The 20,178-nt window shown below is 55.2% G+C and overlaps 1 protein-coding gene across 2 annotated transcripts in view; it reads right to left on the bottom strand.

The window, feature by feature from the left end:
* Window positions 1-3,302: 3,302 nt before the first annotated feature.
* The window catches only part of MID2 (midline 2), a 52,110-nt gene continuing 35,234 nt past the window's right edge, over window positions 3,303-20,178 (bottom strand). For both annotated transcript variants that reach the window (XM_052673061.1, XM_052673060.1), the window contains exons 4-10: window positions 17,568-17,675; window positions 14,810-14,958; window positions 14,276-14,403; window positions 13,697-13,840; window positions 10,854-11,015; window positions 6,156-6,363; window positions 3,303-5,710 (exon numbers count right to left, since the gene is read on the bottom strand). In XM_052673061.1, coding sequence (XP_052529021.1) covers window positions 5,308-5,710; window positions 6,156-6,363; window positions 10,854-11,015; window positions 13,697-13,840; window positions 14,276-14,403; window positions 14,810-14,958; window positions 17,568-17,675 — 1,302 coding nt within the window. In that variant the 3' untranslated portion in view covers window positions 3,303-5,307. The remainder of the gene's footprint in view (window positions 5,711-6,155; window positions 6,364-10,853; window positions 11,016-13,696; window positions 13,841-14,275; window positions 14,404-14,809; window positions 14,959-17,567; window positions 17,676-20,178) is intronic.

Here is a 20,178-nt window from a genome sequence, read left to right as displayed (position 1 = left end):
GTGCACCTGGATGGCCACGGGCCATGTCTCTGCTCCCAGTCCCATCCCTGGGCTGGCTGTGACTTTCTGGCTGCTTCTAAAGCTCCAGGGAGCTCACGCCTCCTCCCAGCCTTCATCTGACCCAATTCTTCCTCGTTGCCATGGAGAACTGGGCTCACTTGTGGTTTCCCAGCCTTGTTGTGTGCCCAGGAGTCTGGCACTGGTGGCACCGGTTGGGATTGGAAGTGCCTCTGCTTGTCCTGCTCTGCTGGTGTCACTGCTCGTGGATTTTGGGGTGCATTCAGCAGTTTGTCGGTGCTGCCCTGGGGTTACAAGAGGAATGAGGACATCTGTGTAGGACCATCCATTGTGATGCTGCACAGCAATCCTGCTGGTTGGGGTTGTCCCGAGCAGAGGACACAGGGTCTGTGTGTCCCCACCATTTCCCTGCACCTACTTCCCAGGCACCACAGACTTCAGAGGTGATCTTTGTCAGCGCCATTTCAGCCCTCTGTCACCCAGAAACACCTCCACGAGGGGCTGCCTGCTCTCACACCTTCACTCTGTGCTGTCTGTCATTGCGCGGCCAGGCCAAGGGATGATTTCTGCATGGCTCCTGGGTCAAGGGACGAACATTTTAGGGCTGCTACTTCAAATGAGAGCTTAAAATCCCAATTACGGCTCTACTGAGGAGGACTAATTTGAGGCCAGTTCAGACACCGCCGATCATTAACCCCATGCAGTCAATCAGGCATAATTTTCCATTCCAACCACCTTTAAAGCCACGTTTCTCTGTACCATTTTCTTCCCCCCATCCAGGAGTTAATTCGTCGGTTAAAGGAATTTCATTCGTGGTTTGAGGGACTGCAGCTTTTTATTCCCAAGCAGGATTATCCCATCCCCGTGCAATGGCTGTCATTAGCCAACCTCCACAGACGAGGCAGCCTTTTGATGTCACAAACCATATAAAAATAATAATTTGTGCTGTCTCTGTGCTTTGCAGCTTCCCTGTTGGAGGATGCTGGTGATGGAGCTTTTTTGCATCTCCTATTTCACGAACTCCTGGCTGGCTGAGGAAGCAATTTCCAGCTCGATTTGTTGTGCTTGTGACATGGAAGCCTTGTGTGTTTCAAAGCAGATTCCTGGAAAGCAGCGGCGAAGCCGATTTCATCTGCTCAGCAAAATCCTTTTTCTTTCTACGAAGCAACCTGCCACGTCAGTAATGGTTTTAAATTGACTTTCGCAGGTGCCCATCCACAAGAGATATTGTTTCCTAGAAACCAGAGGTTAATGGAGAAAGGCTTCAAAGGGAGCGAGGAGGGAGAAAAATCTCCTTGCTGCTCTGCGTAGCAGCAGCTGCTGGATGGGAATAAAGGCAGCAATTACGGCTGCTTGGTGGGCAGAGCAGCCTCTGCCCTGCGGAGATGAGGAGGGCAGCACGGGGCCATGCCCTGCTCATTGCTGGGAATGGCCCCACCAGTGGCATCTGCTCCCCAGGGCGATGGGGCAGTGTGTTCTGGCCATCCTGTGCCACGCTTCTGTTATTAGCACAGGGAGGAATCATCACTGCTAAAGGGAACAGTTTCCCTACTGGGGAAGAGATACCCTCTGTGGGTACGGGAGCCATGCAATGGTGGCCATGGGTGGCTGCAGCATTACCTCCGGTGGCACTGGGATTCACCTTAGGTGTTCTGCACCGTGTGAGGATTTGTCTTAGAACCATGCAAAAAAAAAAGAAAAGTAGAGAGAGAAAAAGAGAAAACTCGCATTGTATCTGTTTGGGTGGAGTCTAGAAGGAAATCTGGGAAACGTGGGGGCAAATGGAAAACCCACTCATGTTCTTTATTGTCTTTGCCATTAGAAAATGCCTTTCTGTGGGGATGGCTGGAAGCTTTTGATGGTGCAGCACGTATCCCAGCCTTGCTGTGTGCCTGTGGGCTCCAAACCCAGCGTTTCAGTGGGATCAATCTTCCAGCTGGGGTATTGCCAGGCTGCAGTGGCCCATGTTCAGTTTTCTCCCTCCCCCTCTTGCTTCAGGTGCCTCATGGAGGTCCCCCAAAGGCTGAGCTGTGTCCCTAGGCCCACAGCACCCCAGCTCCGAGCACAGCATCACCCTTCCTTTGGAATTACCCATCCAGAAGGAGGACTGAAGATGCACTGAAGATTGCACCCGCCGGAACCTCCCAGATGGCTGCAAAGCACTCGCTTGAACTTGAAAGGCTTGAGGAGCCATTAAATATGAAGGAAGGGTTATTTTTTCAGGAGCTGAAGCTTCTCTCCAGCCCTGCTGATGTCAGGAGCACAGCTCCAGGGGATGCTCAGGAAAGCAGCGTTAGGTTCATTTCCTATGGAGGCTGTTTGGAAACCCCACCTGCAGCATTGCAAGGGCACAGCTTTGTCATCGCCGAAGCCCCATAGTGCTGCACATCCTGCCCAGCTAAACCTACCCCTGCACGGTCACTCCTGTATTTAAGCTGGCCTGAGCTTCTGCACACACCGCAGATTGGCCCCACAATGAAAGCAGCTCCTCAATCTTGAGGTCAGTTTCCATGTGCTGGCACTGAATGTTTAATGTGAAAAAGCCTGGAGCAAAGGAATAAAGTAAGAAATATTTAATTTTACAGCGTTGGTTTGCACCATATGTTTTCCCCTTCATGAATATTTTAGGCACTTCTGCTCCACAAAGGCTTTCTCTGTCGGCTGTCAGCTCGAGTGCCTTCACATCCCTTGGGCTGGGACCAGTGGGAAATGTCACTGCACCATTCCCCCTCTTCAAAATGTCCCTACGGATGGGCTTTTGGGGATGGTGCTCCAGCATCCCACACGTCCTGCCGCCCCAGGAGCTCTCAAGCCTGGGCAGCACTCCAGGATGAGAAATGCGGTTTGTAGGATGCATGGGACACACAGCCTTGTCCCCAGGGAGAGCAAAACCCCCCAGCAGCACCAGCTGAGCGGCCTCACGGAGCGTGTGATGCTCATGGGGCTGAGCCAAGCTCCCCGTTCCCATCCTGGCTCACAATGCTCGTAACGCAGATGGGCTGACGGTTGAACTGGGTGACCTTAGAGGTCTTTTCCAACCTTAACGATGGGCAAAGCCCCCTTCCATCTCCATGCCTGGTTCCTTGCTGTGCCTGTGGCCCAGGAACCCCCAGGTCTGCAGATGGTGCTGTCAGAGGGTTGGGGATGGCCAGAAGGAGCACTTAGTGCCACACGGAAGCCACACGCCGCACAATCTCTGCCACGCAGACACACTCAGTAACGTATATATATTATATTATATTTTTATATATATATATACACATTAACAAAGAATTTGCCCCCCTCCCTACGGCCTCCCCCCAAAAAAAAAAGAAAGAAAGAAAACATAAAAAGAAAAAGCAACCCTCCCCCAAAACAAAACCGAAACAAGTATGTTACACGTGGAAGAGAACATGGCAGACAGGGTTTTCCCACGTCCCCATTCTGTACAGTGGGGTCACTGGGAGGAATGGGGCTGGCAGCACCCTCAGTCCCATGGGACCCCAACCCCCATACCCGTGGGAAACGTGCTCATTCATAACCGTGGGCCATTCATAAACCCAGATGGGCTACAACTGCCCGCGTGCCATCACGCACCGGTCGGGTTTTTGTCAGTGGGACGTGGGCTGGGGGCACAGGCTGCAGCGGGGTGAGGAGCAGGGAGGGGCCACAGCTCCCATTCCCCGGCAGTGCTGGGTTTTGCTTTTCCTCAACCAGGAGAAGACAACGTGGTTGACCCAGATGCCGTGGGAAGGAGACGCGCGGGGATCCCGCAGCAATTAGTGCAATTTCATCAGGTGCAAACGTCACGGTAATGGCTCGTGTGCTTTACTGGATGCGCTGAGTCCTCTGGCAATAAGCGGTGCCGGTGCCAGCAGAAAGCTTGGCCCCGGATTGCAGAAGCTGAAATCCATCTCCAGTGCTTGGCCGTTTGCTGGAGGTTGGCGCAGTGCGAGCAGCACACAGGGAAAAGACCCACAGGGCTTTGGGAACAAAACATCCAACCAAAAAAGGCAGCTCAGCCTCGTAAAGTGAATTGTGTTCGTGTGCTTAGCTGTGGGGCTGGCAGGTGTGACCCTGCTGCTTCCCCACCCCGTGCTCTCACATGTGTCCATGCAGTCCCTGCGTCCCTTAGTGACAAGTGTTCCCCAGGGTGGCTCACTGGTGGGGACTCCTCACTCGGCCCCTGTGCCCCCTCCCTGCTGTGGGATGAGCCCCCAGGTGCTGTCGTGTGCTGTCTGAGCCGGCCACCCACCCCTCTGGGGCTGGGCTTTGAGGTAGTTTCCTATCAGCAATGTCCAAGGGTCTCTCCCCATTGCAACAACAAAAAAAGAAAAGGCAAGGAAAGGACGGGCGGAGCTGGCCGGCCTCAGCTTTGGTCAACATGTGATGCCACCAAGGTAAGACCAGAGAGAAAAAAAGGAATTTTCAACACCATGGACCAAAGCTTGTGCATCAGCACATCCCATGCTGCCACGCTGCCCCATGGCCTCATTGGTCCCAGCTTGGTGCTTAGGTACTGGAGCACTGGTGGCAGCTCATTGGGGAACCAGGGCTCCTTCGCCACAGAGCAAACAGGATGGCTTCTCCACGGCAGGGAACAAAGTGAGTGCCAAGATTCTGGGGTCTGAAATTGAGCTTTTGGGTCAGAAAGAACAAAGATGGCCTTTGAGCACCTCTGCTCAGCATGGGAGCTGCATTCTGTCTGCAGGGACAGCAGACACAAAGCCAACAGAAGCATCTGTGCCAGGGGCACAAAGCGCCTCACCCAACTCCTAGGAAACACTCATGTGGGGTCTCCCTTGTGAAATGGGGTCTCCCACAAGACATGAGGTGGGCCGGAGGGATGGGGACCACAGACCCAGGCAAGCTGCCAAACGTTGGTCAAACGCAGAGCCCTCCCCATAGAACAACACTCAGATCCCACCTGCCTCTCGTGGTCTCCAGAAAGCCAATCTCTGCAGCCCCAACCCTTCAGGGATGCAGCAGACATCCCCCCCTGACCACCACGGCACCTGAGAACATCACCCAAAAGCCCATCCTGGATGCAGGGAAACAAAACCATCCACGTGACGATCTGCCCCGGGGAGAGCCACGAAGATGCTGCAGGAGCCTGGCGTGCACACGTGGAGCCGGCCAACAGGAGTTTATTTTCAGAGGTTCTTTTGTTTTCCCCTTAAAAATAAAACGAGCCGCAGGTGGGTGCCCTCCTGTTGGAGCATTGTGGCTGCTCTGTGGCTCGGAGGGCTCCTGGTGCCCACCGCCAGCCCCGGCCCACATCACCGGTACCGCCGTGGGGCAGGATCGCTCCTAGTGACAGGCTTTCATCCCTGATACATACGGGGACTCCTGGGGCCTGCAGTTACACTCCTGCTGCTCTGGGTAATCTATGAAGTCTGGGGCAGGCAGACCCGAGAGGATCATCAAGGATTTGTTCCAGATAGTGAACGTGGGGCACACCGGGAGGATGAAGGAGACCTCGAAGGTGTGCAGGTGCAGGGAGTTGGCCGGGTCGTAGAAGGAGAGCGCGTTGTTGTCGTAATCCAGGAGGACGCCGAGGCGCTTCATCTGCGGGTGCACCTCCACCAGCATCTCCTTGTTGTTGTGCCTCACCACGAAGTTGTTGTTGCAGCGGGAGAAGACCCAAGATGAGGAGTTCTTCCCGATCCACTCGTTCTTAGGAGCCGACTTGTAAGCCACGCCGATGGCGTACCTGGGAGAGAGAGGAGAAGCTTTGCTCAGAGACCTCACTGTGAGACTGAATCTAACCCCCATGTGCGTTGGGTTGTGTTTCACCAGCCTGTGCAGGCTGGACACATCTCTGGCTGCTTGCACAGGAACGCATGCCAAGAGCCTGAACCCAACGATGGTGCCATCAAGGCAAGAGCTGCATTGGTGAGGTCGGCAGGGGAGAGAAATAGACACGTAACGCTTCACCTTGCAGTCTTTTTGGGGCCATCCCACAGCCTTCTGGCAGAGAGGAGGCGCTCGCAGAGCACTGCACCCACAGCCAGCCCAATGCCAGGTCCCAGCCATGACAACAGCGTCCAACTCTCCAACCTTGAGTAACCCCAGACTTGAACCCCAGCACAGTGCACGGCAACTCAGGGGATACTGAGGGCCTCCAGGAGATGGAGGAAAGGTCAGGGGGTGCCTACCAAGTGGAGGAGCCCACCACCACCTCCCAGTAGTGGCAGCCGCTGTCGATGAAGACGTTGCCCGCCGCACCGTAGCACCCGGTCCCACTGAACCTCTCTGGCGTGTGGCTCTTCTTCAGGGAGCTCTCGTCCTTCTCCATCTGCAGCCCATCGTTGGAGATCTTCAACTTCTTGTGGGCCATCTTGGGGTCCAGCTTAAAAGGCTGACCTATTAGAAGAGGAGGTGTAGGTTACTATTTGTGGGTGCTGTCATCGCTGTGCAGGCAGAATGCAGGCAGGAAACATCTGCCCCAGGCTCTTGGGATATTTCCCCATGAGCCAAAGGTGCTGCTGGGATAGAGATAGCATCCCCAGCATGTATGATCCTGGAACACTGGAAGTCTTTTTATTGCACATTGCCCTGTTCATATGCCTCATTCCCTTGTCCAAAACACTCCCTTTTGCTTGCTGTTAATGTTGTAAAATGCTGTGGCGGAGAGAGGGGATGTTTCCAGCTAATGGAAAAGGCACTGATGACACCATTAAGGACCGCGCAGCACTCTGGGCAAGGCGTGCAGCCTGCATGAATCCCCTAACAGATCCATACTCTATTAGCAGTAATGAGAGTTATACGAGCAGAGAGAAGGGAGAACAGACCCTTAAGTGCTGCTATAACAATATTGAATCACAGAAGAAGTAGTGCAGCATCAAGCATGTCCCCAAGTCCCCATCAACAGCCGACACAGCTCGCTCCCTGCAGTGCAGGCTGCTATTACACTTTACAGGAAACATGCCTGAGGTTTTCCAGTGTTTCTCTGCTGCCAAACAAGGGCTGGGACGCCTGGAGAAGACAGCTTGGGCTTGGAAGCAAACCAAAGGCATTGAGTGCAGCCCGTGTTTGGCTGAGGCTGGAAGTGAGCACGGAGCCAGCTGGGAGCACACAGCCTTCCTTCTCCAACACAGCCAAGTCTGATGGATTCTGCAGACCTTTTGGGCTCGGAACACAGCTGCAATTCTCATGTTAGGTTAGCAGCCCTCTGACAGCCAAACCAACGTGGCTGCGTGACGTTCGCCTGCACAGGTGACGTAACTCAGTTGGTTTTCAAATCCCACCCTCTCAGCTTTTCAGATGCAACGCATGGCAGTGGGGACCTGGCCCTGTCACATCCTACAAACATCCTACAGAGCCCGGATGTGATTTGGAGAGGGATCTGTCTAATTCAGCACAGAGCAAAGCAAATGGGGTAGCTGCTATAGGACCACTTAATAGCTGAAACCCACTGCCTGTTGCTGGCAGCCCCCACAGCATGCAGCCAGCCACCCCTCCTGCTTTTTCAGCTGTGCAAACTGAGGCTTGGAGAGGCACAGCACCTGGCCAATGCTTCCAGCAAGGCTGTTGGAAATCCACGTCTTAGGAAGTGTTGCAAACAGAGCCAAGGCAGTGTGCAGAGCTTTCCAGTGCAGCCCTGTAACTGAGCTCATCCACATCGCTCTCTGCTTGCTCTGGTGGTTCACGTTTATTTTCCTTGAGAAAATTCATTTATTGTGAGATAAATGAGTGGGGAGGACTGAAAGTAAAGCTGCAGACTGAGAGTGATCTTATCCTACAGCTTCTGGAATATTTTGAGATCTGCCTTTTCCCAGCAGTAACACAGAGAGACAAGCTTGGAGGAAGGGAGGGACAAAAATACCCAGCTCCATCAGGACAGAGGCACACGCGTCCTCTGGCTGGAGCTGACCCCTTTCTGAGGTCAGCAGCAAAGAGGAAATCCTGGCCTTGGGCTTGTGGGACGTGCCACTAGGACAAGTTAAGGGTAAATGAAGCCTTGGGGCAGGCAGAGACCCCTGCCCAACGTGGGCAATGCCCATCCCCATCCTGGGTGAATTGCTCAGTTCTCTGCTCACCTTACCAGCACGTTGCAAGGAAGGGGCCAGCAGCATCACCAGCTTTTGTCAAGGCTTCATGGAAAGAACAAAGGCTGGAAAGACTCAGCAGCTCCTGCTGACTGCCTTGAGCTCACCTGTGTTAGTTGAGCTCCAGCTGAGTAAATGCCACAGCTGGTGACATCCCTGCTCCATCCGTCCACCCCAGTGCCACCAGCACTGCAGCACAAACCTGGCTGTGAGCTTCCAGCTGGGCCATCCAGCTGTGCAGTCAGGAACAGCACAAGACCCCTGGCAGAGGTCTGGAGAGCAGCAACTGTTGTCCTCCCATCACTTTGAGGAAGCAAAGCCACCATGCTGAGTTAATCTATTCAGACCTACGAAGCTTCCAACACTCCCAGCTTGCTTCGGGATCGCGCTCATCTCACCTTGCTCCATAGGAAGCATCAGCACTGCCACGTTCCTGCTGCTAACAGCAGAGCTGCTCACACTGCTGCAAGCCCACCTCTCTAATGAGGCACTGTACCACCCTCAGGGTCTCAAACAGATCAGGAAAAGACAGAAATGAGCACGAGAATCAGACCTGCCCACAACGGTCACGGCGAGGACCATGGAGAACATCTCCCATGCGCTTCATTTACGGCCATCCTTTGCACAGTCCCTCATTCTGTCAGTTTCAGCCACTTTTGGACACTTGCTAATAATTAAGATCTATCCAAGAACAGCTTCAGCAAAAGGTTTCTTCCTGTCACCAGACCAAAGCTCTTTTCCCCCAGCTCTTCTGCTCAGGGCAGCTTGAAAACACAGATTTAGTGGCAGCGCTGATGCTGCAGAAATCAATGTGCCCTGACACTGACCTTCTGTGGCAAAGCCATCTCTCCAAACAGCGCTCTGGGAGCACAAAGGAGGCTGTGAAACGTGCTAATTGGCCCTGCCCGTCGAACTGCTGACACCTCCACGGAGCTTACAGCAGCTGGAAAGTGCATGCTGTCTCCTAATTGTCCACTGGGAAAGGAGAGAAGCACGCAGCTCCGCGTTGACAAGGCAGCATCCCACACCAGCATTTCATGGCTTTCTGTTGGAAACTCTGGGCTATGGACCATCCTTCAACCCCAGCTGGGGCTTTCGCCAGCACCCAGTGCTGCAGGGCACAACCACCTGCAGTTCACAGGTATTACAGCATCCCGTTGACTTCACGCACAAAATCCCAGAGCTCGATTTGTGCTGGATGCTCAGCACCACGCGGCACCCCTTGACCTGAGGTTTGGCATGCAGGAAGAGAACATCCCTCCTCAGTGCCCCCTGCCCAAGGACATCAGGCAGGAACGTGGCCTTAGCGGGCATGGTGGCAATGGGTTGGTTGCTCTTGGTGATCGTAGAGATCTTTTCTGACCTTCTGTGATTTTGTGAAAATACAACCTCGAGAGGAGGCATCCCTTCGCCAAATCACTGCACCTCCTTTCCTCTCATCTCCCTGTCCCAGATGGGTGCCACCCCTCTCCATCCAGCTGCCCACATCCTGCTGTACGGAGAGGTGGGACAGGCTGCAAGGCACCAGGCACAGCCCCAAAGTCAAGCTAGCACCATCACACAGAAATCTGGCCAAGGATGACCAGCGAGCCCCTTTCATGTGCACAGCCCATCCCTGCGGCCAGAATGACAGCTCTCTGCTCCAGAAACCTGGAAGCTTTACAGCACATAAAAGCAGGCAGCAATAGGCGAAGTCAGAAGGTAAGCAGCAAGGCTGGCCATCAGCCACTGGGCACCATCAGCCACCGACCATTGGTGGCCCGAAGAGCAGCAGAGCTGCAGGCACTGGGACTGCTGCCCAAGGAAGGAGCTCCTCAAAGCCACAGAAACACAAAATAATTTGTGTAGCGCTTCAGGCAATGCCTGCTCCAGATTTTAACAAGTGCAGCAAGTTGCTGCAGACACATCTGAGCGACAAGGGGAGTTCAAAGCCCGACTGGGCGCTGATTTATTCTCCTAAATGGAGTTCAGCTGCCAAGCAGAGCGCTCAGCATCGTGGCCCTGTCTCCAGCAAATGACACTTGGCTAAAAAAGCCCCGGAGTGAGCTCTGTCCCCGGGGAGCTGCTGAAGCAAGAGCCTTTGCTCCCCTCCGTGCTGCTGTGTCACACCGCTGCTCTTGGCTTGTCAAGTCCCCAATTTCTTATTTCCACAGCGAGCGCCTCTCAAGGCACTTAGAAAGCTCTCAAAAACAGCAGCCGTGGGAGGGATGCATTGTTAACAAACAAGGCAGAACGGGATTGGAGCCTGCCCATCTCGGCAGCTCCCCACCCCACCAGTGCACCGACTCCACTTCAGCTCATTTTGTTTAAGGTTGCGCAGGGTTCGCAAAGAAAACGAGGAGGTGGAAGCAATAAATCATTTCAAAAGCCTACTCAGAGCTTTCAAAGCCTTGAGTGATTGCAGCGTCACGGAGAGAAGCCCGAAGGAGCGCTGTGCTCGCCAGGCTTGGAGGGAATGGCTTTAAGCTAAAAGAGGGGAGCTTTAGGTCACAGGGTGGGCAGAAATGCTTTGCTCAGAGGGCGGTGAGGCTGTGCACTGCTGCCCAGAGATGGGGCTGCCCATCTCTGAGGTGCCACAGGCTGCAGGTGGGCCCTGAGCTGGTGGGATACGCAGCCCAGGGTACAGGAGTGGGGCTGGGTGGGCACGAAGATCCCTTCCAACGCAGCCGTTCTGTGACCCTATGAGCCCCTAAACCCCAGCAGAGAGCTGATTGGAACACGCTGGGTGACACAGCCCTGAGACAAGTCCCAGCAGGGCAGGGAGGTGATGCTGGGGACCACTGCTCCGCTCCCTGCCATACGTACTGTTGGTTTTGAGCCGTGCAGGCTCGCTGTTCCGGCTGCCCGCCTGGTTGATGGCCTTGACCAGGAAAATGTAGCGGGTGCCGCTCTGCAGCCCGTGCACGGTGTAGTGGTTCTGCTTGATGTTGGGGACGATCATCCAGCTGTCCATGGAGTTGTAGAGACCTGTCATGTAGGAGAAGGGGAAAGGGTTACTCCTGGGTAAGGGAAAGGGTTCCTTCTGGGAATAGAAATTAATGAGGAGACTGTGGAGGCCACGAGCCCTAACGCTGCAGGGGTTTGTTTGACAGATACACTGAAAGCACAGCGATGTATTAAAGATGGGGTGACTCCTTACAACCCACAGCAGGAGTTGGAACTCCTTAATCTTAAAGGTCCCTTCCAACCTCAGCCATTCTGTGAGTCCACAACACGGTGCTACAGGAAAGGAGAAAAGCACTGTCATGTGCAGCAGGTCCCAGGGCAAGAAAGACTTCTGTGGGCAAAGGGAGCTGCCAGTTCTGGGGGCAACAGCTGAGCTAGCACCAAGAGGCTGTGGGCAGCTGGTGCCCCATAGAATCCACTGCAGCTACAGATGCTCTTGCTATCAAAAAGCAGCTCTGGGGCTGATACTGCAACGTGGGAGCGCTGCCTTCAGCATGAGGAGGATCAATGATGCTCAGTGGTAGGAGCTGGGGGCTCCCTGCAATCCAGCAGGTCTGGGGGCGAGGTGTGAGACGGCATGTGAGGAGTGGGCTGGGAAGGCGTGCTGCTGGAGGAGGGATTCCAGCATCCTGCCATCCATGTGTGTGTGTGCACAGCTGTGCGTCGGGAGCCGGGAAAACACTCCACACCTCCTCCTCGAAGGCTCACGTGGGGACAGCACTGGGATTATTCCTCCCCCGCGGCTCGCTCAGCCAGAGCTTGCAGTCGTTGTCAGCAAGGATTTGGTCTGAAGTACACATGGAAGCCGCCTAGGGGAGCAGAGCAATGCTATCTGAAGTAGAAAATCCAACAGCAATGATAGCGACGGTATCCTGCAGGCAGAGCTGTGGCGGCTGTTATCTCCCTGCAGCCAAGAGCCACCTTGGGATCCGGCCCCGCAAAGGGCAGAGCGGCTGAGAGATGGCAATCATGGAGCAATTCAGCCTCCAAAGCGGGTGTCCTTTTCAAAGCTACCAAGAAAGGCTTGGCCTGGAGGGCTGAGGGCTCCTCTCCTTGCCAAAGCTGGAAAACATCCTTTTTATCGCAGCGTTTGTCATCTACACAAAACACCTGCGTCCTGCCGAGCACTCAGATGTAAAGGCAGCGTGCAGGGGAAGCTGTGCACGAGCAGCTGTGTGTCATGAGCAGGCACCTGCCCTGCTGGAAGCCCACTGGTGCTCTGCTTGGTGAGCCCTGTGTGCTATTTTCATCACCTCTTCACGCATGGGTTCCTGCAGAACTCAGACTCTTTCATTGCCCGGTCCTGAACACGTTACTGCAAGTCACAATATATTATTCATTTTCTGCTTGGAGGTGTTAACTGATGTTTTCTTTCCTCCTTCTTCAAGAAGGAGGCCAAGGAAGCTGCTGCAGACACCTGCCCCTTCGGGCTCTCCTTGCTGCTCATCACCACAGCCTTGTCATTCCCACCTCTGCCAAAGCCCATCCCACCTCCAGGCACTGAGCACAGGGCACGGGGTCTGTGCTCTCCATCCCATGGGGCTGAGCCCTGAGTGGGCTCCAGACCACACTGAGTGTGGGGCAAAGACCTCCTGGTGCCTCTCAGCCCCTGAACGGCTCAGTGGTCCTTCCTCAGCTGGCAGCTGGCACGGGGATGGAGGCTGGGGATGCCTAAAATGCTCACCGAGCTCTGAGAGAAGAGCAAAACATTGGAGAAAAGGTGTTTGTAGGAGAGGGGGAACACAGAGCAGCAGGGTGGGGACATCCGGATGCTGTAGGACCGGGTAACTCCAGGCAATATCTGGCCAAGAGGAAATCAATCAGCATTTTCCACTCCTGGCTGTAGGGATGCACGTTTGTCAGCTCTGGGAGCCGCCAGCAGGACGTGGCAGGAGCAGCTTCCTGCATGCAGCACAGGGCACTTCACAGCCTTCCTGAGCCTCCATCTTCCTGTGAAGTTAGATAAGCTAATGGAAGCTCAAAAAGTCCATGCAGAGCATCTGGGGAGTGCATCCTCCAGCACTGAGCACCTCGAGGTACAGCCAGGAGCAGAACATCAGTGCCTGGCCATCCTGCTGGGATGCTGCCCTCTCCCAAGGGCACCATTCCAGGATGGACAAACTGGAACAGGTACTTTTGTGCTCCAATTAACACATCCATGCAAACCCTCTCAAACTGCAGGAATAAGGCCGTATCACATGAAATCACAGCAAACAGCCCTTGGCTTTCTGACCAAGCCACTCTTCTGCCCCTCCGTGGAGACCCACAAATCTCCTTTTCCTCCAAGTGCAACCAAACCAGCTTCTGCGTTTGGCTTTTAAATAATGTTTTCTGACAGCGAATGATGAGGAAAATCTGATGGAGAGTGCAGATGTGACTTGCCCACCCTTGAGGGCTGCTGGGCCGTCACAGCTCCAAGCCCTGCCCTTTCCACCACCTCTCCCCACCATGCCAATCGCTTGGTGCTCAAGAGCTGAGAGCCCATTTAGATCACTTTAAGTGTCATTTTAAACCACCATCTTTAGGAAGGGGGGAAAATTAAACAGAAACCCCATCCCTTAGGCATTTCCTGCTGTGCTCTACCTGAGCCCCCAGCTGATGCACCAGGCCAGCTGTGCCCTCCTGCAGAACGTGAGATCAGCATCCCCGCTTCTGCCATGCCTACTTTTGGGTTGGGGGCTGCTCAATAAGCAGCGACTTACTGATGAAGTTGGCTTGCCCGGTGAAGATGGTGTACTGGAGCTCGTAGGAGCTGACGCTGAACTCATCCTCTGAGATCCAGTGGACTGTGATGGTGTCATGGGAGGCCGTGCAGAGCTCCTCACGCACAGACGGAGGGTTCGGCGCTGCAGGGAGTGATTTCAACAAGCTGCTGTTTGCTTGTTGTCATACGCACTGGGCTTTTTTTTGCTCTTTATGGGGCTCACGCAGGGAGCAGAGCCTCATTTTACAAGTTAAGTAACAACGTCCTCACCTCCCCACAGCCCCCAGCCTTCCCCCTGGCTCTCCAGCCCCAGCAAGCAGTTTATTCCCATGCCTTCTTGTCTGTCCCACCCTGGGGGCATCACCTCCTCCATCACTGGTGGAGAGCATCATTTTTTCCCCCACTTTCTGAACTCCTGTGGTGCCGACAGGATGATGGGAAGACATCACTGCCTTGGGGCTTCTGCTCTGCTATGACCCACCATTGACCCGGTTTAAAATCCCCCCTCCCAGCACTCGGTGGGGGGAAAGAGGCAGTGCTGGGGGGCAGAGCAGGGGTTACGTGCCCCTGTGCTCACCGGTGAGATAATCCAACCCCTCCAGCAGTTTCTTCTCTCTGGAAAAATCCAAGGCGAAGTTTTCAAAGGCGTCATTAAAATTGATATCTGGTATCAGAACTTGAGAGGATGCAGTTGCCATGGCGACCCTGAAAGGAGAGAAGAGCCCATCAATCCGCATCGGGGTGCACTCTGCTCCCGACTCCCAACTGATGGGAAGGGGGTGAGCAGCCCCACGGTGACACGGCATGGCAGCAGGGGACAGCAGGTGATGCAGCACGACACCCAGCGGAGTGTCAGGGACAGGGCATAGAGCTGGGGGCCCATCACTGGGGGTCCCATCCCCATGCCCCAGCTTGGCTCTCCCCACATCGGTGCTCTCACTGCTATTGCCTGACTGGGGAGCCAGGCTGCATCCCTCAGCACCCTTCAGAGGTGCCACGCAGCTCCTGCCCTGCCACCACCAGCAGTGCTATCCGAGGGCAGCACTCGGGGGACACTATGGGATCACTGCAGGCTATCTCACAGCAGTTAGGCAACCAGGCTGCCACCCACCTCTCCGCCACGTTCCGGGCTGTCTGCAGGAAGCGAGCGTGGTCATTCTCCTTCAGGATGTGCTCTGCTTGGTTGATGAGGACCGTGGAGCGCTCGAGGCACTGCCGGCAGTTGGCGACCTGCTGGGCCAGCTTCCTCAGCTTCATCACCTGTGGGGTGAGCACAGCAAGGCGGTGGTGCTCAGCTGGATGGATGGGAAAGCAGTGCCAGTGTTGCACCGTAACACAGGGCACAGCAGCCTCTGCTCCATCCCCACTGGTATCCCAGCAAGTCCTGAGCAGTGCTGACCCACTCCAGGACCCTCTGACCACTTGGTCTCTTTCCTATGGGGCTCCTTGGGGAGTATTTACTGACAGACAGCACCAAGCAAGCCACAAAGGAAGAAACAAAGACAACAGGCTTGGTGACACATCTCATGGGAGTACCACGGGTGCTCAAGGGAACAGAGAAACCCAACCGAATGTCAGTTCTCAGAAGAACCAATGGGGGAGAAGCTCAGTGAAAACCCCTTAGAAACCCTCAGCATGCAGCAAGGACCGAGCTGTAGGAACAGTGTTCATCCCTGGCATCGCTCGCGGGCTGCAGCACTCACGTTTCTGTAGGGTGCACTGAATTAGAGCAGGCAATGAGCCAGTCACAAGACTGGAGGTCCATCCCCATTCCCTGTGCCCACCCACAGCCATCCCACCCCCCGGGCACAGCGGGTGCTCTGCACTGCTCACCTGCACGCAGCCCATCCTGACATCAATCCCTCCTCCCGTTTTTCATCTTTTAATGATAACCCCCTCACTCTGCTGCATCACCCCGTGCCCCCCCAGCACACTGTCAGTCCATGCCCATAGTGCCTGGGACTTGTCAAGCAGCCGAGCTGCAGTGCTGGCAGCTGACAGCAGCTGCTGGAGCTGCTCTCCCAAGTGTCAGCACTGTCACTGCGTCCCCAGCCTGCAAATCCCACTGATTCGATGCTGATAGCCAGGCCCCTCACAGAGCACTGGGTTCCCAGCTCCAGAACCACTGCGTGAGCTGCACACTGACAGCATGGGGGTGGGAAGCCAGCAGATAGGCTTCAAATTGCTCCAGTTGAGGAAAGGGAGGCCAGGGGGCTCGCCTCAGCTAGCGGCAGGCAGGCATGGCTCCGAAGGGCTGTTTGCACAGGGCAGGCAGGGAGGCTTGCTGGGGCTCAGCAGGCTGAGGGGTGGTTTGTTTTAAGACCAGCCTTGGTGGAAAATAAAAATCATCCAAAAGAGAAACGAAAAGACAACCTTCAAGAGAGGAGAGAGCACAGCACCAGCCCCGGCCCTTGCTATGATGGCGTGCCCAGGCACCAGCTCCTTCTGACCACATCCCAGCACGCAGCAGAGCCCGCAGCGCTCATCTCTGGGGATTCTCAAGCTTCACAAGCCTCGGACTGCAGCTCTGGTCTGTGCTGTTTGAAGGCAGAGCAGCTCTGGTGCACGGGGATGCGTCCCCACACGGCATCACCACCTGCACTGCAGCCCCAGGAGCTCACAGCCTCCCCAGGGACACCAGTACCCACATGTCTGTAAGTCCCTGATGGCAAAGGTTGCAGGGGGAGGAAAGGGGCTGCTGTTAGGTGAGCATCGCTTCAAGCTGCCTCCCTGCACAGCTGATGCTTTTTCCACTGTAAAAGAGAGGGGTTTGCCTGCGGAGCGAGCAGCCACCCACGCTCTGTGCTGGGCTTCTCATTGGGAAGAGCAGCCCAGAAGTGGAGAACTCAAAGGTAATTTAGCACACTGCTTCTCGCTGTGCAGCCTGAGCATTCCCAGGCAGCCACCAGCCCCAGCTCTCTCTGCTTTTCTTTTTTTGTGCTTGTTAAATTCTCCACTGCTTGCAGCTCAGGCTCCTGAGAAAGGCTGCTTAGAAACCACGGCGTCTCTCACACCTCCCATCCCGAGCAGCTCAGAGCAGAGATGCTGGGAGACCCGGGGATGCACAAGGAGCACCATGCAGGGGTTCCCGGCGGCTGTGCTGCGCTCCCAGCTCACCCACTGCCAAACAGCCATCCTCTCACACTGCCCCACATCACACACGCGCAGCAACGGTGCTGGAATTGCAGCTGCTCAGGCACCAGCTCACTGCTTTGAGTTCACACGCAGCTGAGTTCCTGCTGCCAGTGTGGGGCAACACATCAGAGCCTCTCGGTTCTCCCCAGAAACCAAGCAGGAGGAAAAGCCAGCTCTGAGCGCCAGCGTTCTGCCTGAAACTGGACAGCGTGGTCAAAATGCATTCGGGGGAGAGGGTGGGAAGTGAGAGGCAGACAGACAGATGGACCAGCAGAAGGCACCGTTACATAAAATATGTTTCCTGAAGTGGCTGGGATAAAAGCACACGTTTCCAAGCTTCCACCCCTGCAGAAGAGGGTCCACAGTGCCCGAGGGCAACACTGGCTCTTGCACAGATGCACGTGGGGTGAGCTGATCCCCAGCCCTTGTGTGCAGACACCCAGTGCTGGAGCGCTGATGCTCCCAGCAGGACAAGCAGCACAGCTCAGCTCTGGGTGCTGCAATGGGTGCACAGAGTGGGAGCCCAACGGATACCCAGGCTCAGAAAGGCAGGAAAACTTGCCTAGGGCTACAATGCAGCGCAGGGCTGGGATGGCCCTTAAATATTAATTCTACATTATTATATCAGCAGTGCAGTGATAGAAAAGCCCTGAGGAAGCTGTCTGGGCTGATGCAAGCGACTGTGCAAGCCTGGTGCTTGCAGGAGGAGCCCTGGGGACTCATGCAGTGCTTACCTTCGTCTCCTTGATCTTGACGGCGATGACCTGCTTACGCTGGCGGATGATCTCCATCAGCTCGTCACACTCCTCCATCAGCTTGGCCTCGTGCATGGCTGTGTTCACCTGGGCAGGGAAAACAAAAGCATGCATGGTTGGAGCTGCCAGGGTGCCACTACAGGGCACTGCGCTCTGAATAAAGATCAGGGACCGCAGGTGGCCACGCTCCATCAGCTGGGATGGGAAACGGGATGTGAGCCCCTCTGGCAGCTCCTACTACCATGGCACCAAAAGGGAGAATGGAGTGAGCACCCAGCACAGCTTCCTGCACTGTGGCACCTCCCAGACCCAAGCACTGATGGTAGGAATACAACCCACGGAATGGATCTGTCACAGTTTAAAGCCTGTGGCTGGAGAACTGCCCTGGCCACGTCTACGCTCAGCAAGGAGCTCCAGGAAGGGTCCTCTCCCCTCCGCTTTCCTTCCCCACCTGCAGCAATAGAGCTGCAGCCTTCATTCCAACCAAAGCAGCGAGGAAGTGGAACAAAGCCATGAGCTTCCCCCCGTGTCCACGTTCCCACCTGGAAGCCCAGCAGCGCTGGGAGCACGAGGCCTTCAGGGAGCTGAGGCAGGGACCCGAGCCCTGCTGCTCAGCCAATTAAACAGCCAACCGCAGGGCAGAAACAGGTTTTCTTCACATTGTGCTCTCAGAGCGATCTCCAACAGCGGAGAACTCCGCAGCCATCCCTGAGCAAAACACATTTGCTACGAGACCTTTTATTTTTTTAAAGCTGGCCAGCAGGTTATGCAATGGCCAAGTGGGAGACAGCTGATGGTGTGCGAGGATAACTCAGCTGAGAAAAACAGGATAATCTTCAAAATCTGCTGCAAGGTAGCGGCGGGGGGTGGGAATCAAACCTAGGATTCAGAGCAGCAGGAAGGCAGTGGAGCAATCAGAGCTCCACATCCCTGAATTCCCCAGGAGCACAATACAGATCCCAGCCCCATGCAGACCTAACCCCCCCCCCCCACCTCCCTGCTCCCTCCAGAGTGCTTTCCTTGTGCCTCAGCTCCATAGGGAGAGGTCCTGAGCGTGGCAGGCAGTTGTAGAAAGTGCTGATGGAGGAGAGGCAGAGCCCCATCTCTGAGCTGCAGATGGTGAGGAGCAAAATGCAGCTCCATGAGCAAAAGCTTCTTCCCCCCTCCCCCCGTGTGTGACACTGTGGGGAAGTGACTCCAGATGGTGCACGCAGCATCCCTGCATCCTTGTATGTGCACATCCCCACATCCTGCATACTCTCATCCCTGCAGCCCCGTGTGTCTATACTCACATCCCTGCATTGTTCCCACATCCCCATTTCCTACATCCCCACATGCTTTCCTGCACACCCACAACCCCACCAGCTCCCTGGATGGTGAGGCAGCTCTGGCAGTGCATGTGGGAAGCTCCAGGGATGCAATCTCCAGCTGGGGCCCACTGCAATGACTGAGAGTGAAGCAAATTCCTCTCACACTGCCTTAAGCACTTCCTGCATCATCCCACAGCACTGGCAAAACCCCTGGCCCTGCAGCAGCAATCCCTGCAGCAGATCGGTGCCTTTGCTCCCTGGGAAGGTTTAAGGAACCTGCTGCTCAACTCAGCAAGTGAAAAAAAATAAAAATAATTAAAAAAAAAATCGATGGCCCATTAAGAAGTAATTAATTGCAACAGCCCCTCTCCGTGTATCACTTCAGCAAACAAAGCTGCAAATGAATTTGCTATTAATTGATGTATGTACTCTGGGACAACAGCGAGGCATTGCTGCCTTCTTCCTGCCGAAGGTTTCATGGGAGCACATTGCCCAGCAGCTGCAGCCAAGAAGCATGGCTGGCACTGAGCTCCCTTGCAAATACAAACAAGAGATGCCTGAGCGTACATCCAAACAAGAGGGGCTTTGCAGATCAAGTGGTCAAAGCAGCAGGGTCAGCCAAGCCCCTTTCTTTGGTGGGATTCAAGGTGATCTCCTCTCTCCCATTAGCGCTCTCCTGCAATCCCTGCACAAAGCCCTTCCGTGTGCTGCTGCCATCAGCCCCACCGCTGCTCTTTGGCCCCAGCAAGCAGGGGAGATCACAATCACTGTCCTGACAGCAGGAAGGATGCGGGGAGGCACACGGCCTCTGTTTGGGAGCAGGAAGGAAAGCGAGGCCACAACAGAGACAAGAGGATGGGCTGTCTGCAGGAGGGCGAGCACAACAACCCTTGAGAGGTTCAGAGGATGAGAGACTCAAAACTGCAGCACCTCCTCCATCCAAAGGGGCTGAAGGCTCTTCCCAGCGATGGGAACACCAGCCCTGTGCCACAGGTGAGGGCTGCACTGCACTCCCAGAGTGCTGAGGATCACTACTGTGTGCTCAGATGCTCCCAGCACTTCTGTCCTTGTCCCCTTCCAAGCTGCAGCTGCCTGGCTTTGCTCCTGTTCTGGGACCTGCTGCAGTCCACATCATCCCCCAGGTGAGAGCACACCCCTGAGCTCCCAGATCCCTGCCAGCAGCTGTAGGCTTCACACTGCATCCTTGCCTGCACCTGCAGAAACTTTGGTTCCATGATTATGACTGCATTTGGCCAGCTGTGGGACGAACAGATGTCCAG

Source organism: Tympanuchus pallidicinctus, unplaced genomic scaffold (genome assembly GCF_026119805.1).
Source record: "Tympanuchus pallidicinctus isolate F22 unplaced genomic scaffold, pur_lepc_1.0 scaffold13, whole genome shotgun sequence".
Classification (NCBI taxonomy): Eukaryota; Metazoa; Chordata; class Aves; order Galliformes; family Phasianidae; genus Tympanuchus; species Tympanuchus pallidicinctus.
This window is presented reverse-complemented; position numbering and strand designations above follow the sequence as displayed.